General features: G+C 40.5%; 1 protein-coding gene and 1 long non-coding RNA gene across 6 annotated transcripts in view; one reads left to right on the forward strand and one right to left on the reverse strand.

Moving 5' to 3' along the window:
* The window catches only part of st3gal3a (ST3 beta-galactoside alpha-2,3-sialyltransferase 3a), a 55,763-nt gene that overhangs the window by 22,541 nt on the left and 13,935 nt on the right, over positions 1–19,287 (forward strand). For all 5 annotated transcript variants that reach the window (XM_028587024.1, XM_028587025.1, XM_028587026.1 and 2 more), the window contains exons 5-8: positions 4,985–5,079; positions 5,859–5,922; positions 11,214–11,309; positions 13,072–13,258. In XM_028587024.1, coding sequence (XP_028442825.1) covers positions 4,985–5,079; positions 5,859–5,922; positions 11,214–11,309; positions 13,072–13,258 — 442 coding nt within the window. The remainder of the gene's footprint in view (positions 1–4,984; positions 5,080–5,858; positions 5,923–11,213; positions 11,310–13,071; positions 13,259–19,287) is intronic.
* On the reverse strand, positions 8,037–9,855 carry LOC114561204 (uncharacterized). Its single transcript, XR_003693331.1, has 2 exons — positions 9,693–9,855; positions 8,037–9,293 (listed from the first exon to the last, which is right to left on the reverse strand). It is a non-coding gene; the product is annotated as an uncharacterized LOC114561204 (long non-coding RNA).

The raw sequence follows: 19,287 nt of genomic DNA on the forward strand, positions 1-19,287 counted from the left end.
AAACTGAAGGCATCAAAACTATGAATGAACGCATGTAGAATTATGTACTTAACAAAAAAGTGTGAAATAACTGAAAACATGTTTTATATTTTAGATTCCTCAAAGTAGCCGCTGTTTGCTTTTTTGATTGCGCTGCAAACCCTTGGTGTTCTCTCAATGAGCTTCATGAGGTAGTCGCCTGAAATGGTTTTCCCTTCACAGGTGTGCCTTGTCAGGGTTAATTAGTGGAACTTTTTCCCTTATTAATGGGGTTGGGACCATCAGTTGTGTTGTGCAGAAGTCAGGTTGATACACAGCCGACAGCCTTATTGGACAACTGTTAGAATTATGGCAAAAACCAATCAGCTAAGGAAAGAGAAACGAGTGGCCATCATTACTTTAATAAATGAAGGTCAGTCAGTCCAGAAAATTGCGAAAACTTTGAATGTGTTCCCAAGTGCAGTCGCAAAAACCATCAAGCGCTACAATGAAACTGGCTCACATGAGGACCGCCCCAGGAAAGGAAGACCAAGAGTCACCTCTGCTGCTGAGGATAAGTTCATCCGAGTCACCAGCCTCAGAAATCGCAAGTTAACAGCAGCTCAGATTAGAGACCAGATGAATGCCACACAGAGTTTCACAGGAGACTGTGTGAATCAGGCCTTCATGGTCAGATAGCTGCTGGGAAACCACCAGAGGTGTCAAGTAACGAAGTACAAATACTTCGTTACCTTACTTAAGTAGAAATTTTGGGTATCTATACTTTACTGGAGTAATTATTTTACAGCATACTTTTTACTTCTACTCCTTACATTTTCACGGAATTATCTGTACTTTCTACTCCTTACATTTTAAAAATAGCCTCGTTACTCATATTTCAGTTCGGCTTGTTTTCATTCCGGCTCGTTATCGTTCAAAAAAACACACAAAAAACCCTATCCAGATAAATCGCTCCATCCGGAGAGAATGTGAATGTGATTGTGGTTGGATGAGAAGTATAAACAGTCATTCCGACACCCTATTGGTTTGTACGCGATCCATCAAACCTGCACAGACCCGGTGCTAATACGCCACCGGTGCTTTAACGTTAGAGGGAACTGAAACATCGCCGCACGGGACGCTAGTTAACACTACAGTTGGCAGCAGCTAACGTTAGCCTACGGTTAGCTAGTTAACACTACAGTTGGCAGCAGCTAACGTTAGCCTACAGTTAACTAGTTAACACTACAGTTGGCAGCAGCTAACGTTAGCCTAGCGTTAGCTAGCAGCGGGAGTAAACACGGTTAAAATGCTGAGAGCTAAACGGTGTAAAGTGTGTCTGTATTTCACTGGAGAGGATTGTAACACCAGACTGTAGCTGCCGTTGTCTGAAAAACACAGACACAGATGTGTCACCTTTTTCAGCCCTTCTGAGTTTGCAGGTATGATTTTAATATAACATTATTATAGTCATATGATTTTGTCCTAACGTTTTGGGGTTAAGCTGTTGTCCTTAATGGCATAGTTTCCCCCTTACATCAGGGGTCTTCAACGTTTTTTAAGCCAAGGACCCCTTAACTTAAAGTGAGATGTAGCAGGGACCCCCTACTACATATTGTATGAAATTAAGTTGCATATTAAACTGGGCCTACAATAACAGTTAGGGCAACCTAAAGCCTTCTTACATACCCTTTTTTCATAAGCTATTAAAGTATTAATTGTTGGCATGATTTTATAAATCATATTTTAATGTTACATACTGTATGTGACATACTGTATGTGGCACAGTAAATCTAGGATTAACTATCTGTGGGCTGATATTTTAGGGACTACCTTACCTATAGGCCAGTAAGCCTATCATCAGTGGGAATTTATGTTTGCTAATAATATGTTGGAATTATGTTAAGGCATTTTAATTTTAAAAGACCCAAAGATAATAAAAAACTCAAATTTACAATAATTTGGAGGCCCCCCTGCAATGACTTTGAGGACCCCCTGTTGAAGATCTCTGCCTTACATTACTTTTACTTTTATACTTTAAGTAGTTTTGAAACCAGTACTTTTACACTTTTACTTAAGTAAAAAGCTTGAGTTGATACTTCAACTTCTACAAAAGTCTTTTCAAACCCTAGTATCTATACTTCTACTTGAGTAATGAATGTGAATACTTTTGACACCTCTGGAAACCACTGCTAAGGAGAGGCAACAAGCAGAAGAGATTTGTTTGGGCCAAGAAACACAAGGAATGGACATTAGACCAGTGGAAATCTGTGCTTTGGTCTGATGAGTCCAAATTTGAGATCTTTGGTTCCAACCGCCGTACATAATTCCACGTGTTCATTCATAGTTTTGATGACTTCATCGAGAATCTACGATGTAAATACTCTACTACTAGAGGAAACGCATTGAATGAGAAGGTGTGTCCAAATTTTGGCCTGTACTGTGTGTGTGTATGTGTGTATATATATATATATATCACAACCTTTTAAGCCTGGTTCAGACGGCAGGATAATTAGGCTGATTTTAGCCCCGATTCACCCCTACCGACAATCCTAAGGATGCTCAGATTATCGTAAAATAATCTGATCAGATATTCCTGCCGTGTGTGGTGTGTTAAGACTGCTCTCGTCTGCTCGGGAGGACGTCGGGATCTCTCCAATCTCAAATCGGGGATATCCAACATGTTGGATTTTTTTGGCCCGATTTCTCCTCGTGTGTGGTGTCCCCCGGGGACAAACGAGCACGCAGCCTGTGTAAAATAAAGTCGATGGGCGTAACTACATCCACAACTGCAGTCCACCGGAGTACATGGAAACGAATATATGAACGTTTATTTCAACGGTAATTAATCTGTAATACGTAACGACATTTCTATGAGAAAAAACGAATCCCCTCCATATCATGATATAGCAAGTACAGTCCATGCTCGCGTTGTCTTCTTTGACCATCGCCTTTTCTTTTGATAACGTTTTTTTTTCGGTTAAAATCAAACTACAAACCATCGCCACTGCATCCTCTTCGTCCGCAATGATTGTTTACTCTGAAGTCACGTTTGATCTTGAGGGATTTTGAGAGATTTCCCGTCTGACCTGGGAATGCTCGGGAGTCAAATCGGTTCGTGTGTGATGTTTTTATTTTGCCGTGTGCTGCGCACCACACACTGTACTACCAAAACTGTTAGACTCGTGATTTTTCATCACCGTGTGTGGGGTCTCTCAGGATTGGAAAATTGGCCGATAATTTTAAAATCGTCCCGTGTGAAGCAGGCTTTAACTGCTCCGTTTGTTTCAGGGACGTATTAGAAGTATTTTTGTTTGGATTGGTTTACATGATGTTGGGAGGGCCCGCCTCCGTCACACACGTAACCGGCGCATCTACCGACGCAACAATACTTTCAGTGAGCGTCCCAACTCTCGTTTGGTCGTTCCTTATATAGTTCACTATTTCAACATGGGGAGAACAATGTCCCACGCGTGTTTAAAAAAAAAAAAGAAAAAAAAAAAAAAATTGGGTTTAGAAAAAGAATATTGGGAAAGGCTTTAGTAACACGAAAAACTGACTAAAACAACTGTGACCAACGTCACACGCTTAGGAAAACAATAAACGATTGGGTTTAAGAAGGAAACATTAGGGAAGGCTTAAAAATAAAAAAAATGAAAAGTGGGTGAAAGTCCTGTGTTTTACTCATCAGCCACCCCAACCAACCTCCCTCCGGACTTACGTCCTTTCATACCACTCGCTACGGTGAAAATTCACACATAATGTAGGTCAATGGCGGCCGAACGGTGTCGATAAACACGCTAAAAAGCAATTATGCATCTTGATAAATTGGCGTGTCATACATACGCCACTTTACTTTATGTTGATAGCTGCATCAGCTTCAAAAGTCCATTATCTGGCTATACTTTGTTGAACAGATCACAAAAGTCTTCCCAGGCTGTGTGCAAATCAGGTTTTGCAGCTTCTTCCACCAGCCCAACATCCAAAATGTGCAAATGTTAGTAGCGTTGTTTCACCCATGATTTAAAGTTCCTCTATAAAGTGTGTTTGTTAAGGAGGGATAAGGGCTCCAGCAGAATCCTTGTTGCTGCTAAGATTCTTTATCCCTAATGACTAGTATTCCCTGGGGACCTCTAGTAATTTGTAAGTTTCAGACGGAGGTCGTCTGTCATCTTAATCTTGTGCGAATCTGCCATGTCTCTAATTTGTCAAGTAAAAATTCTACTGCGAATGACCTACCATATTTTTTCCAAACAAAGGTTGTGTGATAATACTAGTCCTGTGCGAATCAGCATCTTTGTTACTTCAGGGTTGTATTGGCTGTGTAATTATAAATTAAAGTTTTGACAGAGCCTTGACATCATATGTGGATGGATAATTTCAGTAAAATACAGACTTTGCTTATCCTCTGCAGATGCACCACTAGAGACACAGACATGGGGTGGGGTTAATTTTAAATCATATCAGGTACCCTCATACTAGTCCCATGCGATTAGGGCTTTGGAGTCTTTTCTGCCAACATCAGTGTGAAAATATCCCTTTACACAGCTCTGGGGCGAGAAGCTGAAGATACTAGCTGCTGTTCATTTGGTGCCATGAAGACATGCTCATGTTAGAATACGTTTTTGTTCTTATTCTTTTTTGTTTTAAACAATAGTTTAGCTAGTTCATGTTGCAGTAGTGTCCGGCCACATCGGGACATAACTCTTGTCACTGGTTCAGTTCCCAGAGCACCAGGATGAATCTTGAAAGGGAGGTGAATGGGCCATGCTTGCCTGCTTTTCAGTTCCCACCTTTGAAATGCCCTTCTCACAGCCTCATTGTCTCTAAATTTGTTTAGGTGAAAGTGAAATCAGACGGTGTGGATTAGCTGGAAACACGATGCTTTAAATCCTCTTAAGAATTCTACCATTAATCAGTGAATCTATACACATCACAGCCGTACGGGTCTTCGACAGATATTGCATTGACGAGTACCACTTCTTCATCCTTACTTGTTGTAACATGTTTTCTTTTATATCAACAGGTTCACCAAACCGGCGCCCATGTTCCTTGATCCAAATTACAAAAGATTCTCCAAGATTAATCGTTATTTGCCTCCGTTTGGTGTAAGATTGCAAGGTATGATTACACATTCTTGTCTTGTCAACTCAATGTAAATTGCACTATTTCTTACCAGTCAACACACAAAAAAAAAAATTCCAGCCACAAGTATATAAAATACCCTAGCACTGTCAAAGCCTCGGTCTGCTTCAAACAAGCTAGTTTCTACAAGGTGTTGTTAAACCATGTCTAAAGAAGTGTTTTACCTGTTCTGAACGGCCACTTTTGTTGAAAAAGTGGTGAAAAGCCTGCTATCATAGAATCCCCCTGGCTGCATCCCAAAACCCTTCCGAGCCCTCTCCAAACAATTCTGACTTTTGTGACTTTTTAGTCTTGACTCAATGAATCGTACATTTTGGGTTTAACGGCGCACCCATTGGAACTCTTCAAAGCATTCATATACACGACTCCCTCGAAGGAGTTAGTGGACTATTAGTCTATATTGATGACGTTTCATTTCTGGGATTGGTCAGGTGCCGCTGGCAATTCCGCCGGATGTCCCTCATTTCGGCCGGATGTCAGTCACCTTCCTCTTTCTTTGTGTTGGCGTTCTAACCTCCGATGGATTTATGAGGACTATGGTTAACTGCTCCTCAGATCTCTGCAGGCTAAATCCAGACAACTAGTTAGACAATTTGTCCCGTCTGAGTTTTCTGTTGCACGATTAAAACAACTTTCCATTTATATAATATAATGGACTATGGATTATAATTTATATATATATAAATAATTATTTAACTTTAATCTTCATCTCACTTTTTTGTCGTTTTGCTTCTGTCTCTCTCTTACACCTGCAGAGAAGCTCATAGATATCCTTCTGGCAGCTACTCAGAGCTATGGCCTTGGGGAAAAACTGGACAGGTGAGCTAGTTGTCCTATCATGGTCTGATCCACATATTGCAGTCATCACAATATAATATCCCATGTTCTTTCAGCTCTGTATTTAAAGCTACAAGTAGGAGCATTTGTGAACAGTTGACGAAGTCAGTTTATAACTTTTGACAATGCACACACATTGAGGGGCTTATCAGCAATTTTTAAAGGGGACAATACAGCCAAAATTGTACAGTTGTGGAACTAAGTAGGCTGGTAAGCGATTTTATTCACTTTAAACATAGGATGAAGTGATTCTTTTCTGTTATACACATGATGCTGAACTGAGAACTGAACCCCCTAGCATGCAAGTTAGTTAGTAACTAACTAGCCAGTCGGCTCATTTTCTGTAACTAGTGAAAGAATTTTGGCTGGAATTAACAAGCTAGTTTACGAACTAACAAGATAATAAATAAGCTACCAAACAAGCTAGGTAACGTTATAAACACTAACCTATATGATTCATTGACTTGACTACTTTATAATTAATTAAAATGACACAGTATCATCTGTATCAGCCTTGTCTACTTACTGGAGTTCCACAACTAACGCTACTGAAGTGATTCAAACTTTGTTCTCTCCCACCCAGCGCCGTCTCTCTTAAAGCGCTGCTCCCACCGCACCGAACAGACTTGTGTGTGTGTAGCAGGCAGTGGACCAAACCACTGTGAGGCAAGGAAGGGGTGCTCAGTATGTTTTAAACTTAAAATGCAATTTTTGCCCCGTTTTGAGTTGTTTTGCTACTTACACAATTATTTTAAATACAAATTATTACATTATTTACAATACACAGCATTAGGGCTGAAACTATTCCTCGAGTAACTCGAATAATTTGATTACTAAAAATCCTCGATGCAAAATGATTTGTGTCGAAGCTTGGTTTAATTAATGTTACCAACATTGTACCACTCACGGTGTTTATGCACGGAGGATTATTATTGTTGCACACCCGGGCTGACGCTGCTGGCGACACGATTACAAAATGAAGAAAGAGCGTGAGGGGCTAAGAGAAGAGACACAAAAACAACAGAAAGTGTCCAAAGTTTGGAATCAGTTCAAACGTAATTAAAACGAAAACTCTGTACAGTGTGTCTACTGCAAAACCGAACTAGCTTACCACAATAATAGCACGACGTCATTGCTTCTCAGCAGAAAACAGAGTCTAACTTAATCCTCCATTCCACGCAGTGGACCCGACAAAAGTAAATCACAGAGTCTTATGGACGATGAAACTACACCAAACACAACTACCAAAATCAAAGACAAGAAAATACGTAGTGGTGACCACAATTTCATCTAAAGAGCCGGAAAAACAGCTGACTGTTGCACCCCATTTTCTCACTCTCTTCACAGAGAAACAGCTGATGAACGATCTAGTAACATAGCTGTGTAGCATTGTAATCAAATATATAAATGAAAACAGGTTGAGTATAACTAATATTTACATATAGGCCTACTGTATATACAGATCAGTCTCAGGTTGAAACTTGTTGTTCTCAAAGTTAAGTTGCACAACTTAAGGTAATGTTTAGTTTGAGGTTGTTATTGCATTTCAGAAAATGTTTTCTTTAAAAACAATGTAATATGGCACTTAAATGCACTTAATGTTTAGTTTTTTGGGAGATGATATTGTAAGCAATGTAGGCATTAAAAATGTTGCTTTTTCCGAAAATTAAACCAAACTATTTTGTATATTATTGCTCTTCAATAAAACAAGTCTTTCTTGTCTGATTAATCGATGGAATAATCGATAGCTGCAGCCCTACACAGCATGTCTTTTAATGATTATTTTTTTACGGGGTGGGGGGACAAAACGCTCAGATCCTATCTAACCCCCCCACGATTTCCGCCTATGCTAATCAGTGTTCAGTCAGTCAGATTTCTCTTCTCCAGTACCCCACACTTTATTCACCAAGAGTATTTGGCTGTCTTGTTTTCATCAGGGTTGTGTCTGAGGCTGTTTTAGAATCAGTTTAATTGTCGCTACCATATTACACACTCGGCATACATGGAAGCGAGATATCGTTCTCCTTAGATCATGGTATGTTACGCGTAAAAAAAAAAAAAAAAAAACGGACACAGACAGAAATTAAAAATAGACCTACATTTCCAGTTTCTTTATATAAAGTCCATCGTTTAGTTGTTTAACTTTAAAGTCAGCAGAAATATTAGGTGTAGAAAACTTCAGTCATCATCCTTTAGGACAAGGGTTACAAGTTAATAGAAATACTAATAAATACAAAACATACAGCAATACAGACAGCTTCAATGTACTCTTTACAAAAAACTATATTTCATCTGAACTCATCACTGGGTAAACGTGTTGAATCTACATTTTTCAACACAACATCACAAACATTGTACTACTCCCGCAAACTCTTTTTTTCAACATAAATCTCTATCTTTTGTTAATGGATAACCTAAACTAACACCTAAGCCAATCATCAGTTAACCTCAACAAGTCCTTCCTCTTGCTTAAATCTCTATCTTTTGTTAATGGATAACCTAAACTAACACCTAAGCCAATCATCAGTTAACCTCAACAAGTCCTTCCTCTTGCTTAAGTTCAAATTGTTCTCAAGAAATACCCCCTTTTTTTGGAACAAATGTAATCCATTGTATATCATATAAATGCCTTCAAATCCAGTGTCGGCTGGTGATAATTATTTTTGGGGGGCAACTTTATTTAAACAACTAGGTATTTAAAAAGAGCTTTCAAGATTCAAGTTACAAACATAATAAGATAGTGACTCAGAGTAACTTGACTTAACTGTAGGGTTATTTTTTTCCTGTCTTCATTTAAGTCGTAGCTTGGGCATGAAACAAATTGCACCCACGACCAGTACTACTTTAAAACTTGAGATTATGCAAAATAATCTTTTACCAGAAGTCTAGCATGGCTAAACTAAATGATTCAGTATGGTAATCAAAATCAGTTTGGTAGATAGGCCAATTAGGTTCAAACCCAATGTATTCAAACCACAACTTAAATATCAAAAACCTGACAAAGAAAATAAAAATATAAAACCAAATTAACCAAAAACTGAGATCTCTTATTTCATAGAGATAACCAGGGGAATACTAAATCAGTCTGTTTGTTCAACCCTGTTTCATTAGTTTGAGTGCACTCAAGTTCCTACCACCACCCTTAGCAGGTAAAACTGTCCATCCTGGCTCCTCAGAGAATAGAGTAAGGAAACGACGTGAAAGTCCTGTGAGTCGTGGAGATGATGATGGCGAAGGTCTAGTGAGCGGTAAGAAGATGGTGGTGATGAAGATGAAACCCAGGAGGCAGTATGACGGCGGTGACTTGAGCAGCACAGTTCTGTCTCCCAGTAGAGTCTCACCAAAAAAACAGCCTGCACAAAACGTGAAGAATAATCACTCAGTTGTCCATCGTAACAGTTCACTTGTGTTTCTCCTCAAGATAAAACATTCTTACATTCTACACATTTTAACCACATTTCACTTAAACATTTTAGCTTAAACTCAATGTTATTTGTCCATCTTAATTGACTAGCTTATAGAAAACATAGCAGTCACAACTAAAGGACGGAAAATACATACGCGTCTAGCTGAATTAACCAACAGCTAAGTTAAAATTTACAACAACAATTTCAATATTAACCATACCCTTTTATCAGGTTAGTAGCTAATTCCGACTGGCTTTAAAACACAAATCAAGCAACAATTCTCAAGGTTATCAACACCGATAGTAGTAATTTGCGGTTAGCTAGCTAGCAGCTAAGATAACTCACCGGAATATTCAATTCACACGCCGTTTGGACGGGGTCGGCAGCTCCACGACGTTGGATAACTTCTCTTTCACGAATTTCTCCTTGTTTATTGTTGCTAGTTTCCTACTTTAATCAAAGTAGTTAGACCATTTCAGAAACACAAGAGCTACCTGCTGGCGCTACTATTGTGTCGCACCTTCTCTCTCCAGTAGAGTTGATTGACAGGTGTTGAGAACCAATCATATTGGATAAAATAACATGTCTCCAATTCTGATTCGCCAGGGACGCAGCGAGGTGCGTCTGGAGGAGAATTTTTAAGAAACCAATTAGAGACCAGCTTCACGTCACATGCTGGCCGAAAGTTTAAGGACTCTTAAACGGCGTCCCTGCAGCCCTATGCTGCAGCCAAGAAACCGGAGGAAACGTATTGAAACATAGAAAATAGTTGACCGATTAAAGCCAGTTTGTATTAAATGCTGAGGCTCTTACTACCAGTTATGAGTAAACTATTTTATTTTTCATTTTTTATTTCATTTTATATATCATTTTTGTATACATTTATATTTATGGAATTTTGATGGGGGCGGCGCCCCAGCGCCCTCTATTGACAAGCCGCCACTGTTCAAATTTACTTCTTCATTTGACGCTCTTCGACTAAAAGTGCCTAATTTGGAAATCAAAAATGCCTCTCTCTTAAGGAGTGGCTTCTCTAAATCTGGGGGTTTGCATCCATATATTCTTTGAACAAATTGACAAAGCCATTCTAAACAGACTCTGTGCTTTAATGGTAAATCTGTCTATATACCCTGAAACTCCAGCATTAATGACTGGTTTCCAGATCAGTTATTGTGTGTAAGTAAAATGGTTGTTTGATTCCACCTTGTTTTTGTCTTTATATGGACAGACACAGTGTACTGACCCGGTTTCATCTGCCAGCCAAGACAATTAGGAATGTGTTTATTTTTCCACCCAGAATTAAGCAGACTAAACATTGGACACATGTACTGAGTCTACAATACAATTTTATAATCATAATATTAACCATAGTGTAACACATTGTGTTAACAGTCACACTTCTGCCTCAGAGAGTAATTTACATAAGTATAAATACTGAGTAAAGAAGCTAATCATAAAGTACTGTGGAATTAATAGTCCTCAGTTTTCTACATTAGAAACTGAGTGACTGCAATGAAGAATGAATATATTAATATGAAATAGGGCTGTCAATAGATTCAAATATGTAACCGTGATTAATCCATAGTTAACTTGCGATTAACCGCACATTTTTTAAGGGATATTTTTTTAGTTTTAAATGCTGTTACCAATATTTATTATTATTGCAACAATCCAAAACAAGAAAGTAAGGGAAGCAAACTTATTAGTTTTATCACACGGCTTTTATGATGTCTTGTGCTTTTTTTTTTGATTTTTGATTTTTTTTTTTTTTTGAGAAAAAGAAAAAGACATTCTAGCAAACGTATGGGGCAAATGACTGGAGTAAAGTAGTACCACATCATAATGGTGCATCGTTCTGTGTTACAGTATGAAATGTAAGAGATGCATCATCATAGGAAACGGAGGGATCCTCGCCGACAAGTCTCTGGGACAGAAGATTGATGAGTTTGATGTGGTGGTCAGGTATGTTGTGACACAGAAGTATTATACAGACAGGAATCACTTTAATGACTTTGATTTATTTTCCTTAAATCAGGGGTCAAAGTATGGAAGACTGGATGGGTCATAATTATAATAATAAAAAAGACAAAACAAATGAACAAACCAGTTAGTAAATGACATGCAGAGTTTCTGACGCCTTTCGGCAGCAGTAGCTCAGTCCGTGGGGACTTGGTGTTGGAATCTGAGGGTCACCGGTCCAAGTCCCTGCAGGGACCAAGTAGGGCTGGGCAATATAATGTATATCGATATCGTGATGTGAGACTAGATCTCGTCATATCGTAATATATAATCTATAATAATAGTGTTGTGTTTTCCTGGTTTTCCGAACTTACCAGACTGTTCTAGCTGTTCTATTATTTGCCTTTACCCACTTAGTCATCATATCTACATTATTGGTGATTATTTATCCCAAATCTCATTGTGTTAATATTTTGTGAAAGCACCAATAGTCAACCCTACAATATTGCCGCATATAGATATTCTTGTATTCAGTCAAGTATATCGTGATATTCAAAGTATTGACCCTGAACTTGTAGCTGGAGAGGTGTAGGGCTGTCAAAATATGCCAAAAATGACCACAGAGAGTTTGAATATATTTGAATATCTATTTCCCCGCATGATGTCCATGAGAGGGCAAACCAATACAACGGGAGACATAACTACTTGTTAGTCCTCTCTCCCTCTCTCTCTCTCTGGAGCATGCAGGAGACAGGACAGGCTGAGGATTGCACCGCCGTCACCGAGCTGTTCGTAGTTCGCTCATTTTGTCAAATTTTCCATTGATATTTTCTCGTTGTCTCTGCAGTTGAAGATTTACTTTAGCGTCTTTGTGCCGTCTTTTTCTTCCGGTAGCGGCAGCCGCATGATAGAACGTCATCAACGTGACCACTCGCTCTCTTCCAGACCGGCTGGGCTCAATCAGACAGGAGGCAGCAGCGGCCCACGATTGATCGCGTGATGCAGATAGCCGCGATAGTGCAGTTGTTGTTTTTTTACTCATCAATATTTGAATATTCATTTTCATATTCAAATCGATGTTTCGATAAAAAAAAACATCGCCCTGTTTTTACTTTTCGAAAGGGCGCTGCTGAGATGCCCTTGAGCAAGGCACCAAACCCCTGTAATGCTGCTGCCGATCCCCCCGGAAGATTTTGGTGATGAGCTAGTAGAGTAACCCCAGTCAAGTCCCATATCTAAATGTTAATTCCATTTTCAGCTTGGTTTCTGACTGACCACACCATTGTGTGAAGACTTTAACCACATATAGAATAGAGTTAGAATGGAGTTGTATAATAATACATATATGTATTTATCTCAGTGGATATTGAGATTATTTGGATTGAATTGCTTTGTTTATATATATATATATATATATAAGGAGAGGTATTTTAATTTGTCATTTGATATTGATGTATTAAATGTCTTTTTTAATATACTTTATCACTATTTCAATGGCTATTTATTTGTTTGTTTGTTCGTCTATTTCATTAATATAATTCTGACCCATCTTCTTTGATATCCATGGACAGAGGGTGTCGTATGGTGTGCAAATTCTAAAGCAGTGATGATCGGCTTTATATATAAAAATGACTTAATTTCATGTAAGCATTTAAACTTTTGTATTTGGTGAACGACTAATGCTGTGATTTGTAAATTGCTGATTAAAATGTAAAACGTTTTGGACAGTGCATTTTATGATTGATTTTGCAGCTCTGTGTTGCAGGTTGAATAACGCCCCAGTGAAAGGCTATGAGAAAGATGTCGGCTCCAAGACCACCATGAGGATCACCTATCCAGAGGGGGCCATCCAGAAGATGGAAGACTACGAGTCTGAGTCCCTGTTTGTCCTCTCGGCCTTTAAAGCTCTGGACTTCAAGTGGCTCGCACACATGGTTTTCAACCAAAAACTGGTAAGGCAGCTGAAAACTTCATTTTGCCACTAGTGAATGCAGACAGTTGGTGATAAGAGTTTCCATCCACCTGTTTTCATGCACATTTCTGATTTGTACATTAAAAAACCTGAGTGGAACTACCAAGAATTCACAAATATCACAATTCTTTTTTGAAAAAGTCAGAAACAGAATGCTGATGGAAACTGATTCTAATCTAGCTGGCTTTATTGATGTCACCTCTTTGGTCCATACTTAAATTTCTGAAACAATTTCATGGATTGGTGTAGATTTTCTTTACTAACTTTCCAATTGGCTAACACGGCTCAACGCTTCCCTCCCTCGCATTCCCTCGTCATCTTAGCTCCTCCCAGCAGGGACGCAAGAAAGATATTGCAGATGGAGGACATGTTTTACCATGAGTTGGAAATGATGGCCCTAAACATTTACTAGAGACCATCTTGCGATGGTATCACACCAGCCACGACACCAAATCGGGCCAAGGAGCATAAAAATACTCGATGCAGAACAATCCTCCCATTTTAGGAAGCGATACAGTCATTTCAGCTGGACTTGTAGGCCGTTATACCGTTGGCTAGTTTCATTTATAATGATTGCTCCGGTGCTGAAGGAAATTGTATTGAAAATGTATTTTCCATTTCATTCTGCTTTCTTTGTGTTGGAATTTTAAATTTGGTGGATTTATGACTATGGTTAACTGCTCCTCAGATCTCTGCAGGGTAAATCCGGACAGCTAGCTAGACTATCTGTCCAATCTGAGTTTTCTCTCGCACGACTGTTTTGCAGCAGCTCTGTGTCTGGAGTTTAGCACCGCCCATGGCGATTGTGATTGGTTTAAAGAAATGCCATTAAACCATAGCACGTCATCCCCGAATGCTATATGGAGTAGCCAGACCCTCCTTCGGCTTGTTTGGAGGAGGGTCTGGCAAAGCGAGACTAAGTATCTAGTAACTAAAGCTGTCAGATTAATGTAGTAGAGTAAAAAGTACAATATTTCTCTCTGAAATGTAACAAGTAGAAGTAGAAAGTGGCATGAAAGGAAAAGACACAAGTACAGAATGAAGTACAGTACTTAACCTGTCCGCAGACAGACAGAAATACAAACGGCTGGCAAAGTCCTCAAATCCTCCTGTTGTGGTAGTTTCTGCTACAGTAGGTGTCTTGGGGACTACATTTTGCCATGATCACACACACAAACACACAAACGCACACACATGGCGCTTACCCACTGCTAGTACCAGCTCTACTCGGCTCGACTCGGCCGCGGTGCCCCGTCCTCCATTTTCCATTGCAGATTTAGTACCGCCTCATGCCTGAGGCGAGCATGGCTGGTCGTCATAGTGATGCCGCAGGAAACTGCCGTGACGTAACGCGACACACACACACAGAACGTCGAAGGTGTGTTTGTTTTTAATTCTCAGCAAGAAAAGTTTAGTTTCAAAAGAAGCTGGAGGCAGCAAAAAAAAAACACAGCTGGCTAAACTATTTAAAAATGGCGGGTTTGTTCAGGACACCCTTGTCTGTTGCTAGCAATGATGACCCAGTGATTAGTGATTCTCTCCGACCAATCGGTAGTCTGCAGGATTTCACGTCACCTTTTTAGTATTGCCTCAGCTCGCTTGGAACCTCGACGGAGGTGATACTAAAAAAAAGTACCTGTTAGCAGGTACCAGGGACTTTTTTTCATAATGGAAAACCAAAAAAAGGCGAGTCGAGCGGATACCATGTAATGGAAAAACAGCAATAGACTCACAAGGTGAAAACCATACCAGAGTTGCTGTTGCAGCTGGTAAATATGCACACACATGCTGTGTGGGTTTCCTGCTCATTTACTTAACAATACACTGTGGCATGCAAAGGCCAGTGGCACTAGAAACCAGAGGAAACCACAGCAGGGTGCAGGTAGTTCCTCTGTGGGGTAAAGTGAAGAGAAACGATAGCAGGAGGGGAGGAGTGATGAAAGTCTGTGACCTGGTTGAGCAGAGAAATTAAAATGCAGCCTGGAAAACCTTTTGAGGACCGTCATAATCCAATTTAATATCATTGCACATATGTCCCTACAGTTTTATTTATGTCAACATAAACATGTGTTTTAAAAGATCTACATCTACACATTACCAGTGTTTCCTTTAGGGTTTTTTTGTTGTTGTTAAATTGCAATGTGAGCGGCATTATGTCAGCAGGATAATTTAAAAAGGCAACCGTGACAACATTTTTTGTACAGCCCTATTTCTGATACCGTGGTGGCAGAAATTTTGCCATGGTGGGCCATCCATCCATCCATCCATCCATCTTCTTCCGCTTATCCGGTGTCGGGTCGCAGGGGGAGCAGCTCCAGCAGGGGACCCCAAACTTCCCTTTCCCGAGCCACATGGCCCAAGGCGTTCCCAGGCCAGGTTGGAGATATAATCCCTCCACCTAGTCCTGGGTCTTCCCCGAGGCCTCCTCCCAGCTGGACGTGCCTGGAACACCTCCCTAGGGAGGCGCCCAGGGGGCATCCTTACCAAATGCCCGAACCACCTCAACTGGCTCCTTTCGACGCGAAAGAGCAGCAGCTCTACTCCGAGCTCCTCACGGATGACTGAGCTTCTCACCCTATCTGTAAAGGAGACGCCAGCCACCCTCCCGAGGAAACCCATTTTGGCCGCTTGTACTTTGGATCTCGTTCTTTCGGTCATGACCCAGCCTTCATGACCATAGGTGAGGGTAGGAACGGCCATGGTGGGCCGCCACTACAAAATCAAAATAGAGGAAACACTGCATTACAAAACAGACACAAACAAAATATTGTCCTATACCGTAAAACCTTATTTTAAACACCTCTCTCCCTCTCTCTCTGCAGCGTGCAGGAGGCAGGACATGATGCAAATTACACAACGGGGTTCGTAATTTGGTCATAAACAACAAAGTCTCCTGCCCTTACTTGAATATCTCTGGCGATTTTGGCGTCGTGATTTACAGACAGAATTTCCTGCATCTAGTTGTCCCTGGGTAGCTCTGTAGCACATACACAGAACAATGAGGCAGAGTTGCAATGCAGATGTTTTCACACCTATAGCAGTTTTGCTCTGTGTGTGTGCTGCACTCTTCCATGCTTCTGAAATCCATTAGCATGAGAAACAGCACCCAAGATCAGTGTCTGGATTTAAACATCGCACACCATGAAGAGCAACTCTTTTTCACCCCCATCCAAAATGTTGTCCAGCCAGTGTGGGTCGACCTCACTAACGGGCTATCAACAGTGTGGAAAGCACAATGCAGTACCATCACAACTCTTCTGTTGAAAGTACAGAACGAGGCGCCCAGGTGGCTCAGTTGGTGGAGCGGGCGGCCACGTGTAGAGGTTTGCACCTCGACGCAGCGGACCCGGGTTTGATTCCAGCCTGCGGACCTTTGCTGCATGTCGTTCCCCCTCTCTCTCCCCTTTCACTTCTTCAGCTGTCCTATAATTAAAGGCCTAAAATGCCCAAAAAAATAATCTTTAAAAAAAAGAGATGAGACTCGGTATGTGGGGGGTCCTGTCTTTGATCAGAGTGAAGCTTCTCATTGCAGATACTGACTTTCAGATATCTTGGATAAGGGCTGGGGAATATATATATTGATATTATATTACAGAGCTGAAAGTACTCCAGCCTGGTAACAGATTATTATAACAGACGTATGACTATTTTAGCAAAAATCATGGGATTTGTTTTTGATGGGCTGTGTTGTACCAATCGTAGTTCCACCTACCAATGAAACGAGTTCTAGCCAATCAGAGGCAAAGTTTATCAAACCTGAAGAAGATAAAACTTTAGTTGAGAAAGGAGTTAAAAACAAATGGCACTGGGCATTGATCCAGGAAAGGGTGGAGATGGGAAGCCGTTCAGCACTCCACAAATTGATGGAGCCGGGTTGCTTGCTATCGATGTATTTGGTAAAAAATATTGTTATATTAGATTTTCTCCATATCGCCCAGCTCTACCCTGGATTGTAGTAGAGAGGGGGGGTTACCTGTGCGTAACAAGTTCCCTCTGTTTAGGCCTTTAGTAGTTATTATAAGCCTGAACATCAACCCAGCATACCAAGGCTGCCTCCTCTGCTGTCACGTTGGCCTGTGTTGCTTCCAACAGCATCTAGATGTGGGAACAGGCTTTATGGTCGTACATGCTTGATTGGGAATGTCACACATTCCTGCAGCCAGAGTCACAACATACCGGCTTTGTACTCCCTGTCCATTCCTCCCTGACAGTAAACAAATGGGGTCAAATGCGCAAAAACCTTTAAATAGATCCAAATATTAGGATAAAAGCAAGTAATGACTGATACTGTGATCAGCTGGTCATTTGTAGTGTTCAAGCTCACTGTATGCTCCATTCTGGTATCCTTTTTGCGATAAAACACTACAAGATCTATTAAAGTAAAATGTGTCCACTTCATTTATATCAATGAGGGTACAGTAAATATATCACTTTTATGGATTGAAAGTACTGAACACTGCAGCCACCAAGTGAATCGCCACCGCTCTAAAACAAACGACAAAACCTAACTTTATAACTTTCATGAAGGGAAGTTTTCTTGCTGGGCTGTTGTATTAGGCTGCATTAGTTTTAGCAAGGTGGACCTTATAAACTGGCAGCTGAGTGTAAATCCACTGAGATTATGAATGGCTATCTTGGAATTCCGAAAAAAAATAAAGAGTATTTCCCCAAAAAAGTACAATTACTATAACCTGTAATAGAAGGTACCATAGCGTCATGGGTAAGTTAAAGGCAAACATGTTTAACATGTGTAGGCATAGATGTTTAAGATAATATGTCAATCAATACACTATTTATAACCACTTCAAGGACACCTAACAGCAAGGCCGCTTGTTTTATCAGGTAGCTTTCCATATAGTCGGTTCAATATTTGGGGTGTCTCTGTTTTTACTTAGGTTTACCAGCAAACACCTACACCTACATAGGTATACCTTAGATTTTTTAATCCATTGCTTAATTTTGATTGATGCACCTTTTTGTAGAAGTGGTGGCAATGGCAACAATGTTTTGCCCTTTGCCAGTTTTAGACTCTTAGTACGGAGAATCCCCTGATGTCTAGCGTGCATACCTATTCAACTGGCAGCCAGAGTGGGGAGTGTGAGACTTCAGCTCTGATGCACATCAGAAAGCAGCTGTCATTATACTGCAGCACTGGAGGCAGAGAAGGAAGCCAGGGCTTCATGTGGCTATCACCAGGGTGGTCCTAGTCCTGGATCACATTTCACCTCCACTGACAGGTGGAAGCACTGACGCTGCTGCAGCTGTATTGCTACATCCCTGTCCTTTATTGTCAACAGGGCTATGTCTTGTCTACAGTGGAAGTGACTTAAACCCTTTTTTTAGCTATTGCTTGCCATCCACGCCGGCTCTCGACATGCTCCGTCACATTGTTTAGCACTGTGACCTGAGGCGTGCTTTTACACTTCTCTCCTAGTCTATTTTTTATTTTACAAATGCATTTAAACATGCTTGTAAAACCCACATACTTGAACTATTTTAATTGCAGAGCAACCAGAAAACAAAGAACATTGCTTCTCAAATTGCCGTCTTTATGCATTTGAATGAATTTAGACTTAAAGGGTGATTTAAAGGGATAGTTTGCGCTTTTTAATCCAGCTCTGTGTCATCTTTGTGTGGGCAGTGTGTTTAGATGAGCAGTGTTTGGCTTCCCTTCGTGGCGCTAGTCAATAGAGCTACCCGAGAGCAACCGAGGTCTGCCAAGATTTGCTGGATGACGCGAAACTTGGTGGACCTATGTTTCAATCATCCGTGGATCTCAGCAGACCGTGCACCACTGCCACAAAATATTTCTCTTTAATAGTGATAGTTTTAGATGAATCCATAAGGGCCCCAATATGCTTTAAATAAGGTGCTTGTCGTAGCCCTCAACAGCATCTAAAAACCCCTGCATTTACACCTTCCTGACATTAGAATTGCAGGGCTGCAGCAACATTTATTTTTTTACTTTCACCATAAGTTCCCGTGTTCACAGTACTCGGAGGAAGGTCT

This window comes from Perca flavescens, chromosome 9 (genome assembly GCF_004354835.1).
Source record: "Perca flavescens isolate YP-PL-M2 chromosome 9, PFLA_1.0, whole genome shotgun sequence".
Lineage (NCBI taxonomy): Eukaryota > Metazoa > Chordata > Actinopteri > Perciformes > Percidae > Perca > Perca flavescens.